We start from the raw sequence: 16,962 nt of genomic DNA, 5'->3' as shown, positions 1-16,962 counted from the left end.
TATCTCTTAATTCCCAAAACGTCTTTTCACATCGATCATTTTGCTAATTTGCCGGCCGCCAGGAGTTTCTTAATTACATGCAAATGTATATATGTTTTCCTAACTAATAAAAGTGAATTTATAAATTACAGTTATCAATTTTAACAGTTTTTACATGGCGTCAAAGTCAAGGGACAGCATTTACCACCGCAATTCAAGAATGACCCATGATGAAACGTTCTTATTAGGAGAAACACCTTGAAAAAAATATTAGTAGTAGTGGTATTAAAAACATTTGTAGCATTAATAATAACATTCATTAATAATAATGTGATTTATATTCACAATCGCTTAATATAACATTGATGATAATACAATTTCTAATAATAAAAAATAAATAAATTACCTCAATAATAATGAAATACTTTTCTTCAATTAAAGCATGAAATGGTAAAGCCAAAATAATCACTAAAGTCCCTACAGCAATCTTCATGCCATTTGATGAGTGAACGTAATTTGCATAAACAATCCTACCTCCCCATATTGCTAAGGAGAAATCAACAGTAGGCCACAAAGTATACCCTTTGCAATTTAGTAAAGCAACAGTCCCCTTTTCCAGCGCGTTGTCAGTTTACGTTATGCGATTCAAGGATGCTGCTTCTTGTACCGTTCATCCTCAATACAACATCACGTCCCTCAATACTCAATAGGCCTACTCATGATGAGCCTTCATCTCAGCAGCCCCCCCCCTCCCCCCTCCCGGAGTGGTCCGTCGACACAGTCCAGTTAAAGTCGTCTGATCTGGGCAGGAGGCGCCAGGTTATCCCCGGGGAGCTGGGGAGTCAAGGACTGTAGCTCGAAATGCAGAATAATGTAATTCTATCTGGACAGAATTCAACCTAATTACAGCAGAAAGCAAAACAGGCAGAGAGGATCGTGAACGCAAATGGGCTGGGATGACAAGCTCATCAGCCTAATGTCGGGCATCTTCGAGTGGAGAGCTTTGGAGCAGACGCATGGAAGAGCCTGCTTATATGATGGGAGTCAATTCAAGAGATGTTCACCAGAAACAATGCTATGTAGAAAACAACAAAAATAAGTTATATGTTTCCCCGAATATCTAAAAAAATAATAATAATAATAAAAAAATAAAAAAATAAAATATATATATATATATATATAAGGGCTATAGAAACAAGAAATCACATAAGCTGAATAATCATAATTCGCCTCATTAGTATTAGTATTGCTATTAATATGCAGTACGTGCCGACTGTTACGTGCCTATTAGTCTGCTCGCAGAACCTTAAGATAGCCTACTAATTATGAATACATTCTGCCTGCCTTATGAACGCAAAACAAATAACCAATGTCAACCGCATAACCGGCATCACTGGGTTGTATTCTGCACGGCAAATGTACATACTGGGCATATAGCGAAAACTAGCCAACAGTTACCTGTGCCCCAGAAATGAAAGCAAACAGATTTGTTGTTCCACAAACGGTAGCATTGAAATATTTAATGTATGAGGACGGATTTCCTTAATGGGTCCCTTTTCTGCCAACAATCGCAGTTGTTTGCAAATCTCTTGAAGCCTTCTGCAGAAACTTATCACATGCAAGGATTGGGATGAAGGGGGAGGGGGGGGGCACTATAATATACGGGGAGCCAATTGTGACAAATTCCTTTTGTCTGCGCATTGCTGGTACTTTATTACCCAGACGAGCAACACTGCCTGGAGATAACGATTCATCATCGGCCGCACGGAAGCCACCATATACATCGCCCCTGGGCAACCATTTGAGAAGGGGATTGCACGCAGAGAGCAGCTTGCAAACAAATTTGAGGGAGAGTTTGATTAAATTTGTTTAAATCTCAATATGTATGCAATCCTTGTCAAAGTTGGACAGAAAAATCAGTGATCTTCTGGCAAACGCTTCGTGTCAGATCCACGGTTTCACATGTAAATGTGTCTAATTCATAATTCACTTTTTAGGTTTATTGCTTAGACCTGCCTGGAACTGAAATTGCTGGCTTTTAATTTCATTACATCTTTTATCTAAACGATCACTTTTTGGTCTAAATAATGGTTTATCAATTGTATTTGTATTTCCCATTTTTAACAGATCAACGTAGTTTTATTTCCAATCCTATGTTGTCTGCCTAAGTAGGCCAAGTTTCATTTCAGAAGACCTGTTAAATGTATGTAATGAAATGAATGGCAGATAGGTAAGCTCGAGTTGTCAGGTTCAATAAGAGGAAAACATCGAGCTGTTCAAATTAGAACATACGTTAATTAAATACACTATAATTAAAACTACGTAGCCAATTATTTGTATTTTTTTTTTGTATTTACACGCATGTGTTGGGTAACAAGTCGCTGGACCGTGAGTGAACGTCGTTTGATTATTTTCAAAAATAATTTAACAGGGTTAAAACAGTACAATAAGGCCATGAATGATTTTCCATTGCTGCTAGATCTAGGACATCAGATCGCCTACAGAGCTCAGAGCGTTTGGCCAGTAACTGAGGAGTCGTTGGTTGGAATCTCCAAGCAGACAAGGTGAAGAGTCTGTCCCCCCCCCCCTTGAGCAAGGCACTTAACCCATTATTAGTATTTAGTCTCTATAGATATAAACGTCCACTGAGTGACTAAAATATAATGATAGTGGCAGGAAGGAAAGAATGTAAGCGGTGACGGTAGAATTGCGTCAAGTCTTGTTGTGTTTCTGTTATAAATAATGAGTAAGACGAGATATTTTGGGGCGATCAATTAGCTTTTCGCCAGTGATACGTGTGGCCTCGTTTTGGTAAATTAAAATTACTTCCAATGGCTAAGCCAATCCTATACAGGCCTATATATACATTACTCTAATTCGTGCAGTATGTGCTTTAATTTCACGTTCGGGACGTTGCAACAGCCCAGACGTCACCTCAACCTCCTTTTGCTCTCGAGGCTTCACTTTGAAGAACGAAAGATATTGCCTCGCTCATAACCGTTGTCATCAATTGGAGGTGATGTGTGATACATCACGGTCGTTTACACATTAATTTTGCCATAATCAGGCGTTCATCGCCCCAATATCCAGTGACACTGCCTGTCGTCCTCAAACTGATATCAATAGTAAGGCAGTCTAACAGCAATCGTGTTCAATTTTACCCGCTTCACATGACGGCTCTCCAACATATTCGTTCCCAATTTGTTTTATTCGATCACTTTTAAAACAAAGACATCTTTTTTTACACCACCCCTGTCCTTGTCGCCAGACAACGTCCATTATTGATAGCTTTAAATTCATACAATTGATTTTTATGCTTCCCTCTAGCCAGTTTAAGCAGTTGAGAGACGTCTTTATTCGCGCGGAAGCTGAAATAAGTGCGTAATAAAACGATGATTTATTAAATTCGCTTTCCCAGTGTTGCAGTTTTATTATGAGTCATTTTTCATTTTTATTAAATTTAGATCAGGCTATCCGTCCTCTTGCTTCGGGCGAAGAAAGGTTAAATTAGTTGTGCAATCAACGCATTGTTTTGCATTGTCAAGGGTAAGCCATGATTCTCTTATGGACCTTATTGGCAAAGGCTGGTCTAATACTACTGTGCGGGAAGCTGCAATCCAACAATAACAACACGTTTCCCGCTGCTGTTTTGGAGGAAATCTGAGGGATAGGGCTGAGGAAATGTAACCACTATTTAACAGACATGACACAATGTCTAGATGGTGTGTGTTTACAAACATTAGGGAGTTCATGGTGATACATTATTCGAGGCTCATTAGGTAGGCATATTTTATATATTAATTCAGTGGCCTATATACAACCCATACATACAAACTCCTATATAAACTCAATGGTCAATTCAATTAATTTAAGTAAAAAAAAAAAAAAAAGATCTACGTACCCACTTTTCGCGCTTGAATGTGATTTATGAAAATGTTATTGGCCTAGGCTATGGGAGACCATGTGTTTGTATAGGCTATTGCGAATTGATGGTGTGCAAGAATTTGCTGGGCAAAGTGTTTGTTGTATTATTTCATGATCTTGAAAACGGCAGACCTGTCATAATAATGTTTAATTCCCCACATCACTTCTTATCTTGCGTAGTGGTGTTAGTGTCATAAGCAACAATGTATATGACTAATTGTAAATCACGCCTAAAATGAAAAGGGCAATAAACAGGGATGTATGATATGAAATAAAGTCGATAGTTACATAGCTATTAAACACAGTTTCAAGCATGGCAGTCCAGCTATTAGCCAGTTGTTCATGCCACGTCTTTTTCATAGTGGGATTAAGGTCGGTGATAGCTTATTAAACTCACTTCTATTTTGATATACGCTGCGTGTTACAGAGCAAAACTGGAGCTGCAACTGTAAATTGGCTGCGGGTTCTTTAAGAAAAGGGAGCGGGCTGCAGAACATTGTCTAACTGGAAATGCGGGGGGCCAATAGATGACCGAATGGCAAGATTTAGGCAGAAGCGGTGTCTGTACAGCTGCTGAAATCACTTCAAGACGCAATGCAACGGAGCAGTCTTTTCCAATTAATATTCATGTTTAGAACGGTTAACACTTACATTTGTTACATATTTTGATACGATGAGTTTGAGTCTCTATTGCCTTCTGCCTTTAGCGATGTCGTAATAACACAGCAAGAGAAGGGCGCCTGCACTTGGGAACTCCTCAAATTGCGGATTTGATTGTGAGAAGTCTGGGTAACTATTTTACCATAGCAATACGCTATTCATCTCTACGGATGACTGTACCATGTGCAAGAAAGTGTGTTAAAGAACGTGCTACAAGGTGGTGGATATGCATTTTAGGACTTCCCCAGAATATATCCCAATGGATTATTAACAGTGAGTTTTAGTCTACTCCGTTTCTACATGTTTTCAGGACAGACGATGGCAACGCTTTGGACGATGTTGGCCGCGCGCAGCTCAAGGAAGTAGGTTAGCTTTAGGCTAATTAATCTGAACACCGACCAGGCATCATTTCGTTTGATAGCCTATTGCGACAACACGGAAAACAAATTACATATACTTTCCATCAACATACAAGGCGTTTTTAATCGCAATGAACACAACAATGGAGCACACTGGAATTGAAGAAGTAAACCAGACACACCAGCAGCATGAGCCCATCAGTTTTGGAATAGACCAGATTCTGAACAGCACGGACCAGTCCAGTAGCTGCATGCTCCCCAATCGAACCGGCGACCCGGATTACACTATCGCCCCAAACGTTTACACCAATGGCTACAACAGCGTTTATAACCCGGCCTGCTCCATGGCGGCGGGGCTTGCGGGTTCCTATAACGTGAACATGAACATGAATGTCAGCATGAACATGAACGTTAACGTTAACGGTGGGAACGCCGGTGGTGTTATCAGGGTACCAGCTCACAGGCCCATGCCACCGAATCCGCATCCGCCCCCTCCTAGCCATCCATCTGGCCTTGCGGCTGGCATCCCTTCGGTGACTTCGATGCCAAGTATGGGAAATGCGGCAAACTTTACCTTCCCGTGGATGGAAAGCAGCAGACGGTTTGCAAAGGACAGACTTACTGGTAAGATTCATCCACATCTCTGAAAATCTGTTCCCAAATGGAAACATGGCTTGAAAGCATTCCCCATAGGCCAATAATTCTGGATATAATATCTGATATACATTTTCCAGGTAAAATTAGGCTTTAAATTTCAAACTAATTCGTAGAGGTCAAATGTTGTTTAATTCACATTCTAAATATCATATGCCTATATAAGCAAAACATTTTCGCGTCTTGCCGCTGTCAGTAATGACGGCACTGTGGCCATTTATTTGACAGACTCATTTATCAAATCATATGGGGCATGTGGCAGGAGCAATTTGATTTTACGTCCTGGCCTGTGTCTGCGTCATATTCGTTCATTTGAAAGGCAAGTGAATACTTGTAGGTATTGTTAAGAATATATGTTATGTAGCCTACATTTGTGTTATTTTTGAGGATTATGTCAAGTAGCCTATTTAGTCATACGAAACGAGGGGTTGAAATTGTTAAACACCAATTTTATTCCCTCGTTTCACATTACCCTAACTAAAGAAATAGCTCTCAATACAAAAACATATTACATAATTTGAAAGAATTTCTCCTAAATGCAATAGAACAGGTTTATTTCTGTTATTATATTTATATCAGTAAAATTCAGAAATAATCCACTCGATCAATTAAAATAATAAAAATAGTTACTGCCAATAACTGTAATAATAATAATCAATGTTAGAATTAGCTTGTTAATATTGTGAGTATTCCAGTCGTTTGTATACTATAACTATTATTATTATAATCGATGTTGTGGTTGGCTATTGTAGTAGCTAACAATGTAACACTTTGTTGTAATAGGACCAATACAAACCAAACGTTTTTATAGCATACTGTTTGCATTATTTCGATTTACATTATCTTTTTTAAGGCAGAAATGCTTAGTAGGCAGGTTTTGGAGAAAAGGTGTCGGCCTGTACTGTAGGTCGGTCTGAGATTGAAAAGGCCTAATTGCGAGTCCTTCTACTGCAGACATTGATGATGTAGCCTAGTCCTGCAGGTGGGACTTGTAAATATTTGTGTTTGGGCTCCACTGGCCTATTCATAAAGTCACGATGTATGCCTTTAGCCTAGCTATGTATACAGAAAACAATGCTACACTATCACTATAAACAACTGGACAACGTGTAGGCTAATTGTCCTTTTCAAGATTCCAACATTGTAAAAAAACGATTACGCCAAGCCAAATTTGACCACTTAGGCTACTGTACACGAATAACAAAACCAAGTTAACTGCGAAAAATTCTAAGCTTTGAAACGAATCATTTAAAGGACTGGTAGACGTAGACCTAACGCCTAGTTTGTTTCCTTTATAAAACACTGCAGTTACGTGTAGGCCTAGATTTCGGCCGTCAATGTAAATATGGATAAGCCATCCATTGAAAACGCTTTGTGTTTCTTGACATTTTATGACCTATATCTTCAGTGTGACACTGGCAGGTCTAAGGCTTATCTAGGCCTACTATATATCATTAACAACCCTATCGGCTTTTTCTTTATTTTTGTAGATCATTCTGGTTCAGATGTTTCTTCACGCGCTTATAGTTATCGTTGGGCCAATTATTGCTGGTAAACCAATACAGTAGACGATTTATTGTATTTATATAGAATAAAAAGGAATAATATTATTGTGGCTGGATATGTAGAACATACCGTATCAGCACTCTATAGCCTACTGCAATCCAACTCCGTGTTAGCTGGTAACGAATAATTTGACCAACGGCGACGCATTGGATACATCGATTCCTAGAAAATTAAGGCTATGGGCAAAGCATATCAGATCTAGGTACACATGCGTCTGTCGTAATAATTTTTCAAATTGTCTGTGGTGTTTTGGTTTAGCCAAGTCAAGACAAGCCATAGGCCTGCTGTTGCATATTCTTAAATAGCAACTACATTTTTTAGGATTATGACAAGAGAAGAAATACGTTGACCATTAACACATGACAGTAATGTGAATTAAATCTTAATTTCATAGCATGGTTATTTGACTGTTCATAATTTCACCACCACTTGCCTGAAACATTCGTTTTTCGTGCAATGACGTCACCCGCATGAAGATGAAAATGAAGAACATCATGGATTGGCCCGCATTAAATATTAACAACACTATATAATGCGTTGTGCTTTCCTCATTAATTATTTAACCCAAAGAATGATATGTCACCTGGAAAATATCTTATGTAAATGTGCTTATCAATTTTATTCATAGTCACAAAGGGGCTCTCGTTTAATTGGGTTTATCTTTGGTGTTTGTTATGTAGCCTAATTTCCAGCATCCACCTAGAAAAAGGCTATTATTCTATTAGTCTAACATTCATTTTAAGTAATCTCTTCCTGTTATTTTTGTTACCTACATCTGAGAAAAAAGTATTTAGGTCTTAGATCGGCAATACTGTTACAGGCACATTTCTAATAATATCATAGTCTTCAATTATATCCCTATTTAAAAATAATATGACTAATGGCATTTCGGGAATCCTGACATAAAAGATAGGACATAGTTTAGTTGCTGGATTTACTTTATAGTTTTTCAGTATTTGACACGTGTTTTATCTGCAGGCCCAACTTTATTTAATGTCTCAAACAGTAAATCATTTCTATGGATGCTTGAAAAAGACATCTCTCGTTTTTAAACCGATTCCCTGTTGGATTGCAGCTATGAATTTCACCGCAAGTGTCAAAGCAAGTGAAACGACAACAGGCCTAGCATTTGGAGATGTGATATTCATAACAGAACGGACATTTCTGAACAGACATTTAGTGAAAGGGAATACGGCTTGTTTTTATGTTAATTGACTTCTTGGCAGTTCGCACGTTTGAAAACGCATGGAAGTGCATAAAGCGATTGGTCACAAGTCAACACCGAACCTTTGGCTAAAATAAAATTTAAATGTAGGCTACTCCTTTGGCCTATTGTTGATGTCATCGCACCATAGGCGTACCAACAAAGCCGTTCAAACACAATATCGGCATGTATTAACATATAAACGTGTTATCCATACCGCGATACACACTAACACAGTAAAGTGATTTGGTTGCGGTGATATAGTATGTTGATGAGATTTCAGGTTTAGAGTTCCTTCGCAGTTATCTACAGAGATCTATAAATACACTTCTGATAGGGTCTGGCCTATACCCTTACGAGGTATAGCCTAACTTCACAAACCGACAACGGATAGAACATCTGTAGCTGAATGGTAGCCTACTATTCAATAATGTGTAGTGTGATATTAGTGTGCGTTCTCCCGGTAGCCTAGATGTGCAATGTCCCATAATGGCCAGCGAGGAGAGATCAGGCCTTATCGTAGTCGTGCTCTACTCAGAGGGAATGATCTTTCCAAATAGCCTATGTTAATTTAATGACTGCTACAGTAATGGTGATATTAATGGGACAAGCCAGATTTTGCTCTGGCCGTTGATTCTGTTCTCAGCGCTGTGGCTGGAGCAAACGGCTCTGTTTTGCCTCACTGGGTAATAAATAGCAATATATGTTCATGTTATATTTCAATATCCGCGTTAGAATCCTTTACGGGTATATTTATTAGATTGCTACACAGGTAATATCCGCAGTGGGGGAGAGAAGCGCTGTCACAGAAAAGTGTTATTAAGTATAAGTGGTTTTATTATGGGCCACATATTCTCCACGGTAGCATTTTATTTTTGATATGCTTATGCTAAATCGTATTATACAGGCATCAGATTTAGTATTCTCCACCATATCTTTTGTTGCCCCTTAGAGAAAACTACATCTCCCATTCTTGCTTTATGCTTTCTTGAAAACCAGATACCAACCCACTTATACCAACACAAATTTAGAAGACCTAAACTCTTCACAGTTTTTACTATATTGCATTTCTCTCCTTTATGATAAAACTTTGAACTTGGGACTAATGGAAAGTGTATTCCAGAGTATGTCCAATATCCTTCCTACAATATTTGGTCTTTCTCAGTTATGGGAAACAACACTATGGTATTTCCTTTAATGAATAAACCTTTTCTTCTGGTAAATATCTCTGCATGTACTTTGAAATGTGGACTGTAATTATAAGCGATCTCATCAAGTTATAAAGTGAAGAATTGCTAGGAGCCTGAGTCTAAGGGCTAAATTTAACTGTAACTGCCTTGTTCCATAAATGTCTGCAGATTTGAATGTCAGAGAGGTGCATTCTGGGTCCCTGACACACAGCAGCATTTAGTGGTACACTACAACAAACTGCTATTTCGTTTGGAAACTGGTCAAAACAAGTTGAAAAATGTAAACTAATGTATAGCCTGCTATCTAGACCTTCTGGCAGTTAATCTACTGATACATTAATAAGTCAGTCATTATTCATAAGAAACATTGCTGAGATTTAAATGGTTGAACTGTTTATTTGGGAAAACCCTTTCAAAATGAAAATTCGGTTGACTGTATGGGGCGATTTACATGTTACTCCTGATTTCCATGTTACTCTTGATTTGCATATTACTCTTGACTTGTGTGGTACTCTAGGGGATGTATATAAATGTGTTTGTGTGTGTCTGGTCCAAAAGCCGCTCCACAAATGGCCTGGAATAGAAGGTCATATAATCTATAACAAGATTATGGTATAAAGTCATATAATCTGTAACAAGATTATGGTATAAAGTCATATAATCTGTACCAAGATTATGGTATAAGGTAATATAATCTGTACTAAGATTATGGTATAAGGTCATATAATCTATACAAAGACCTGCGTCTTGATGCTGGAGCAGACATGCTTGCCCTGCCCCAATTATGTGGCCTATTCATTTCTATCCTCCATGCAAAGTAGGGACTCTAAATTAAAAATTACTTATAAAAAAAAACTACAATAATTAAAAAAGAACACTTACAGCCACTTTTTGCAGTGCTATTACAAATTGCCCAATATCTTTTTTGGTGTGTTTCTCAATCAGTTTTAAGTCATTCATTCAACCATTTGTGTTTATAACTAATCAGAGGTTTGGAGTAATTTGTAATGATTGTTGAGTGCATTATGTGGCTTGTGTTTCATTTGTATTTCATCTCATCTCTAAAGTGCCTCAGTGGCAAATTAATTTTGATTGCTCACACCGAATTCAGGTTACTCAATTCTTATTCTCCTGTGGGTAGATTCTGCGTAATCACGCAGCTGACCAAATTATGCAAGATTTTACAGAGATTACTAAATTCTCAACACAGTAGCATTTGTCCCTCAGGACACCTATTGAGATGTTTTCATATGCATTTTGGCTCCTGGTGAACTCTCTGACAGGAGTAGATAAATAAACACACTGTAAGACAACAGGAAACAGGCTGTAAAGAACAGGCTGCTTGCTCCTAACCCCGTCGACAGAAATGTTTTACTGGTTATGGATCTAGTGGCGAATAGGGCTGGAGAAGGGATCTATATCTAAAACGTCTTGTATTACATTTATGAATGTCCTGTTTACCCATGCCTGACGCAGTAGACACCATTCACGATTAATTGAACGTGGCCAAATGCTTGAGATTTAACCCACAAACATCATGTTTCTATCGGTAGCACTTGCAGCGTACAAACATCACTGAAGTTACTGTTGAGGTATCGATTCGGCACCAGACCAAATGTGAACATTTCGGGCTAACCAGTCGGCTAGGTGCACTCATTTGAATAAATGACAAGTACGACCACCCCCACCCCCCTTCAGCCACCCCATCCTAATGAAATAAGACCACCTCAGCTCCGTGCGGGACCCTTACTGTGTCTCCCTTTCTTTAGCGGAGCAGGCAGAGGAAAGACAAGCAGGAGACCTCGGTGGGAGGCCAGCACCTCCTCCGGCGCTGCCAGGCCTCTGCCCTCTGCCCAAGGGGGACATCGGCAGGGTCCCTCCCTGGAGCTCTATGGAGACTTTAGCCAAACACTATTACCCCGAACTTGCTCACCTGCGAGACTCCGGCCCCCTTGCAGAATATCCCTTTCGAAAGGGTTCTTGTCCAGGTGAGTCACTTCCCTGGTCTCCCTTTTAAATGTCCCGTCATCTTACCCTGGTTTGTTTCCTCCTGGCGCCCACCAGGGGTGGAGTGTTGAAATACCAAAATCCATACCAGCAGGTCCATAGGACGAAAATGTGTATAATGGAAAACCCTGTGGATTTTCTGTGGGAAAATCGCATTCATCTGCTGTTTATTTTTTTTTTTTTACCATCTCAAATGTCTAGGGTCAAATGCAGGGCGCTTATTTGAAGTCTTGAGTCATAAAATGTTGGCTAATTCCCAAAAAAATAAACATAGACAAAAAAACTGAACTGTGTTGGGGTTAGGCAACAACACAACCCATATAGCCTGGGTGATCATGGAAGCAGGTAATGTGAAATAAGATTCCCGCTTGGCCAAAGGTTCATCTTTGAAAAACCAACGTAGTCTTTCTCTCCCTTTCCGCCTCAGCAGCCCTTTCGCCGTTCTCCGTGACCCGGCGCATCGGCCACCCCTATCAGAACCGGACACCGCCCAAGAGAAAAAAGCCCCGCACCTCGTTTAGCCGAGTGCAGATCTGCGAGCTGGAGAAACGCTTTCACCGACAGAAGTACCTGGCATCGGCGGAGCGCGCCACCCTGGCAAAGGCCCTGAAAATGACAGACGCTCAGGTCAAAACCTGGTTCCAGAACAGGAGGACAAAATGGCGGTAGGGGCTGGTTAACACATCACAGAAACATACTTCAAGCTTTAACGTGCACTATTTACACTCTCAGCGCTTATGTCATGCTTCGAATTGCCACTTTTAAAATGTATTTGTATTTCAGGTGAGGATAAAAAAGAAAATTGTGCTGCAAGTATTAATTGGCCATCCATTTAACAATGTCTATGGGAAATATTTTGGGAAATTTCATAGGATTATACAATAGATAACGGACCCCAAAACCCAAGGTATATATCCTTGTGACAGCGATACACCTATTTTGCTTAGTCCAGCTCACACTTGTTTTTCAGAAGCCAGTTCCATTGACCAAGCACAATTAGCCTTTTTCTTAAAAGGTTTCTGGAAAACTGCCGTCTGAAGCAACATTGAACCATTAGTCTGAAGAACTGAGTGCCCAGTTCAGGCTAGAACTCTTCCCCCTAATTCACTCAAATGTGTGGATGATACTTTTAACTTAACCTTTGATGTCAGACAAGGAACTAAAGGGAACGCACATTTCCTATTTCCCCAGGCACACCTTGTGTTAAAGTGTGTCCTGCGATCACATAGTCCTCAGTGAACAAATTCAGTGAGGGTTAAAGAATGTGGACGAGGATGTCTTGTTTTAATGTGGGCCGTGCACAGGGGCAGGTCGGTAAATGTCACTGGAAATCCAAGAGAAATATATTGGGTCTTGATGTTACTCACCTTTAAAACGTTGGCAAAGGACGCGTTGCAACACCAGGTGTTAAAGGAGAGCATGGGATCTTATTTCCGTCGGTACGTGTGGGCAAGGTGTCGACACAGTTTAGGGAAAACATCAAAGTCTGTTCAAAAGGCAAGGTAATGTGATGGTGCAGTTAGGACTCAATGATCAGTTGCATCTTTTTTTGAATTCTGAAACTGTAAACCAACATGGAAAAAATTATGAATAAATTGCATATCGTGACTAACCAGTTTTTCAGATTCAGATTTCTGAGCTGGTTTTGGTGGGATTTACTATATTCCCCTGTAATGTGGAGATGGATGTCCAATAATGTGTTTTCATGACGACTCTGCTAATAAGAAGCAAATGATTAAATAAACAGCTGCAAAATATGATTAAAAAAATTAATATGTAGTTAGCAATAGCATGTTCATGTGTGAAACAATATTTTACAGGTGTCCATTTGACTGCGTTCCTCAGGCAGACCTTACCCTCTCATGGAAACATAACATCCATGTAAAAATGACACATACTTGTTTTATCAATATATAAAAGCGACTCTAAAGGAAATAGGCGTAAATATAAATAATTAAGCAGCATTTCAAGGAAAGTAAAACCTACACCATGTACCAGGAAGTGTCTGACTTTTACTTTTTCGATTTTACGACGACATGCAAATGTGCAAGTTCAGGCGCGGTTCTCACCAAAAGTAACCATCCTCCCATGTCACTGCGAACCCAGGAGACAGACAGCAGAGGAGCGTGAGGCGGAGAGGCAGCAGGCCAACCGGCTGATGTTGCAGCTCCAACAGGAGGCCTTCCAAAAGACCCTGAGCCAACCTCTGCAGCAGGACCCCCTGTGTCTGCACAACTCCTCCCTGTACGCTCTGCAGAACTTACAGCCCTGGGCAGAGGACAACAAGGTGACATCCGTCACCTCCCTGGCATCTGTGGTCTGACTGACCGTGTGTGTGTGTGTGTGTGTGTGTGTGTGTGTGTGTGTGCGTGCGTGCGTGCGTGCGTGCGTGCGTGCGTGCGTGCGTGCGTGCGTGCGTGCGTGCGTGCGCGTGTGCGTGCACGTATGCGCGTGTTCATGTGTGTCTGGGTGTGGGGTGTACGTTTGTGTTTTGTATGTGCATGTGTCTAATTACTCATACGAATATAATCGTAATAATAATGATTTTTTTTTTAAGGGAAAATTTGGGAGGGCCATTTTTTGAGGACCGAATGCTCATATTTAGATAGATGCATAGGAGCTCATGCCTGTGGCCTTAACATTGAATTGTATTTTATGCAAAGACTGTTGCATTGTGGGATTGTGAATACATTTTTTATGTTATTTATTGAGCATAAAAAACACCATTAAGGACAAGAAGGAAACCTTTAGGACATGGCATTTTCTATATGTATTTCTTTACAAACCACATATTCTCTTTTATAGATCATTTGTGGACTTCTTGGCGTGGACAGGCATACATTTAGTTCCACTGAAATGGACAATGATCAATGAGTCTTCTACATTTTTTTTTTTCAGACCTGATTCCGTCAAGTCACTTTCCTACCTTACACTAGATTTTCACTTTCCCTTCAGCTGACACAACAATAGACGTTTACCACCAGGACTGGCCTCTGGCCAACAGGGAAGCACTGACTCTCAGCCATAAGGCAACAAAACTGGATCAGATCCTTTTGCTTTTGACTTCGTACGTTGTAGTAATGCATGTTTCCTATATTTCTGTCTGCACTTGGAGTTGCCGTTGAAGTCACCAGCCATTCAGGCGGATCCATTCCCGGACTGCAGTTTGCAAGTACCATTGTGGAATATCTCAAAGGTTCCTCATGACTTACATTTAAAAGTTGTTTTATATTAAATGATAGTGACTTTTTGAAAAGATTATCAAATCTGGAAGTCTCTTTTATGTTGGCTGTGGTTTTCTTGTGACTGAAAGGATGACTACATAATTTCACACAGTGGGAATGTCCTTTGCTCTTGGATTACAATATGTATATATATTTATAATTTATTGTGCCTCACATTTATTGTGTTATTTGTTTGATTTCCATATTCTATCATTTCAGACTTAATTTCCATACCCAAATAAGCTGTGGGCTTCACTCCTAGCATTTGGCAGAAAAATATACATTCTTTTTAATTGCTTTTGAGAGAAAAAACAGTAATGTTCAATGCGCCATACAAGTGAAAATCTCACTTTTTCTACAGAAAATACGATGGTCAGAGCTTACCCGTGATGTTTACGTAATCAGTTTAGTGAAATTAGGATATTTTCAGAGATGATGTGCAATTTCATTTCAACCTATGTTATGGTTCATGATTCAGTTTTATTTATAAAGTTATAATTGAGTCACATTGCCGTTTAACAAATGGAACTACGGTTGCAATGTTGTTTTTGCACCTACACTTTTTGAACAATCAAAGTATCATATTTGATTTTCAGCTAGTATATACATCTGACCATTTTTTAAATGGGTAAATTGTGTGATATAACTGCATTTTCGATCACTGTGCCCCCGGTTGTGCCCTGAGACTAATTGTTTTGACCGCTAACGGAAACAGGCTAATATATTTAGCATGCCCCGCGTTGCCTCAAGACAGGCATGGTTTGGTCATTCTCGGGCAATATTGACTAGCTCGGGTCTCCAAATACTGGCAATCCACAACATTGGATTTGCCGCAATTTAGCCAGCCAGGGGAGAATCACGGAGTTCCCTGCAGGGTACACTTGAATTTACTTGATCGCTAGGCCTGCTGTTGGAACCTCGCTAAAGCCTCACTTGGCCACCTTCATGGACCACGCAGCCTGGATGAAATTTGCGTAGGCTTTCGCTGAAAACGAATGGACCATTTCGCCCAACGGTTCCCCCCTCTGTGAGTGCCAGAGAAGAAAAAACTAATCAGACAATGTCAGCCTTCAACAGCTGAGGGGTACCACTGTATGTAGTTGCTGCTCCCCTTCACGTTGGTGTCACTATGTACCCGTCCACCTTTTTTTTTTATATACCGTGTATTAGCAATCTGTATCAGTCTTCAAAGGTAGAATATATTGTAAAACAAGAATTTCCAGTCTAGGATGGAATAATGTCAAAACAAATGGGACAGTCATTACAAAAAGGTTCATCCCAGGCACTTGCATGCTTGTTAAAGCATAATCAGATGCGGTCACTGCATACTCATAACAGTGGAACATAACACTGTGAAAATTTGAGGGTCTGAATTACCATAACTCTGTGGGTAACTGAGATTGAGCTATAATAATGGTAAACACTTGAATAGGATTCAAGAGTAAATCATACAGATTGACATTATTAAACATATAAAAATAGATTAAATACATAGCTTTGAACCAAAGCAACACCAAAACGCATCATGGGTAAATTGTGACTGACTGACAGTGTGTTGTTATTTATGGTGAAAAGGTAATTTGCAGATCAATGAACTGGCAGACGCCTGCAGACATTTTGTTTCTTTTGAACACAGTCAAGGATTACAGACTGAATGAGATGTTATTGTATGAATTAATTAATGCAAACTAATAGCGTGGAACGTAATAAATTGGGGAACATATAAAATGTTAAATATAATAATGTATACAATAAAATGTTAGTTTTTTTCCGTTAGAGATTTTAACTAGGACTGTAAAATATTTTGTATTTTTAATATGTAATTATTTTATGGCTTTTATTTCCCTAGAAATGGATGAATAACACCACATGGCAAAACTATCTACATTCTTCGAAAGAAAGTCAGAACACATCATATTCCCTTTCAAGATCCATTTAGTGGTGTTTTTGTTATAACTATCAATTTAACATTTCTTTAAAGCCTTTTGGCATCTCCTTCCTTGACTGAGGTCACAGGCACCCAAGCTGCCACCTGGACTTGCTAGAGAGTGACAAGGCAAGGCAACCAGAACCATTTACTAACCCTCCAAACCTGGACAGTGCTGACCCACTGCCCCACCCTCGATAGGAACCCACAGGTTAATCCATGTGCATGATTTTAACCCGGGGCTTACGTCATTCAAGGGGCCCCTGAA

General features: G+C 39.6%; 1 protein-coding gene across 8 annotated transcripts; it reads left to right on the top strand.

The window, feature by feature from the left end:
- The first annotated feature begins 4,440 nt into the window (after window positions 1–4,440).
- tlx2 (T cell leukemia homeobox 2) lies at window positions 4,441–16,525 on the top strand. Of its 8 annotated transcripts, none has more exons than XM_020045721.2 (5): window positions 4,441–5,546; window positions 11,306–11,524; window positions 11,974–12,208; window positions 13,650–13,830; window positions 14,671–16,524. In XM_020045721.2, exons 1-5 carry the CDS (start codon window positions 5,054–5,056, stop codon window positions 14,776–14,778), a joined length of 1,236 nt encoding a protein of 411 aa, XP_019901280.1. In that variant the 5' UTR covers window positions 4,441–5,053; the 3' UTR covers window positions 14,779–16,524. The 8 variants fall into 8 exon arrangements, with proteins under 8 accessions (XP_019901280.1, XP_019901278.1, XP_019901279.1 ...); XM_020045719.2 differs by having other exon boundaries at window positions 11,947–12,208; XM_020045720.2 differs by having other exon boundaries at window positions 11,971–12,208; window positions 14,671–16,523.
- Window positions 16,526–16,962: the final 437 nt, after the last annotated feature.

Source organism: Esox lucius, chromosome 4 (assembly GCF_011004845.1).
Source record: "Esox lucius isolate fEsoLuc1 chromosome 4, fEsoLuc1.pri, whole genome shotgun sequence".
Classification (NCBI taxonomy): domain Eukaryota; kingdom Metazoa; phylum Chordata; class Actinopteri; order Esociformes; family Esocidae; genus Esox; species Esox lucius.
Note: the sequence above shows the minus strand (reverse complement) of the source record. Positions and strands in the feature narration are given on the sequence as shown.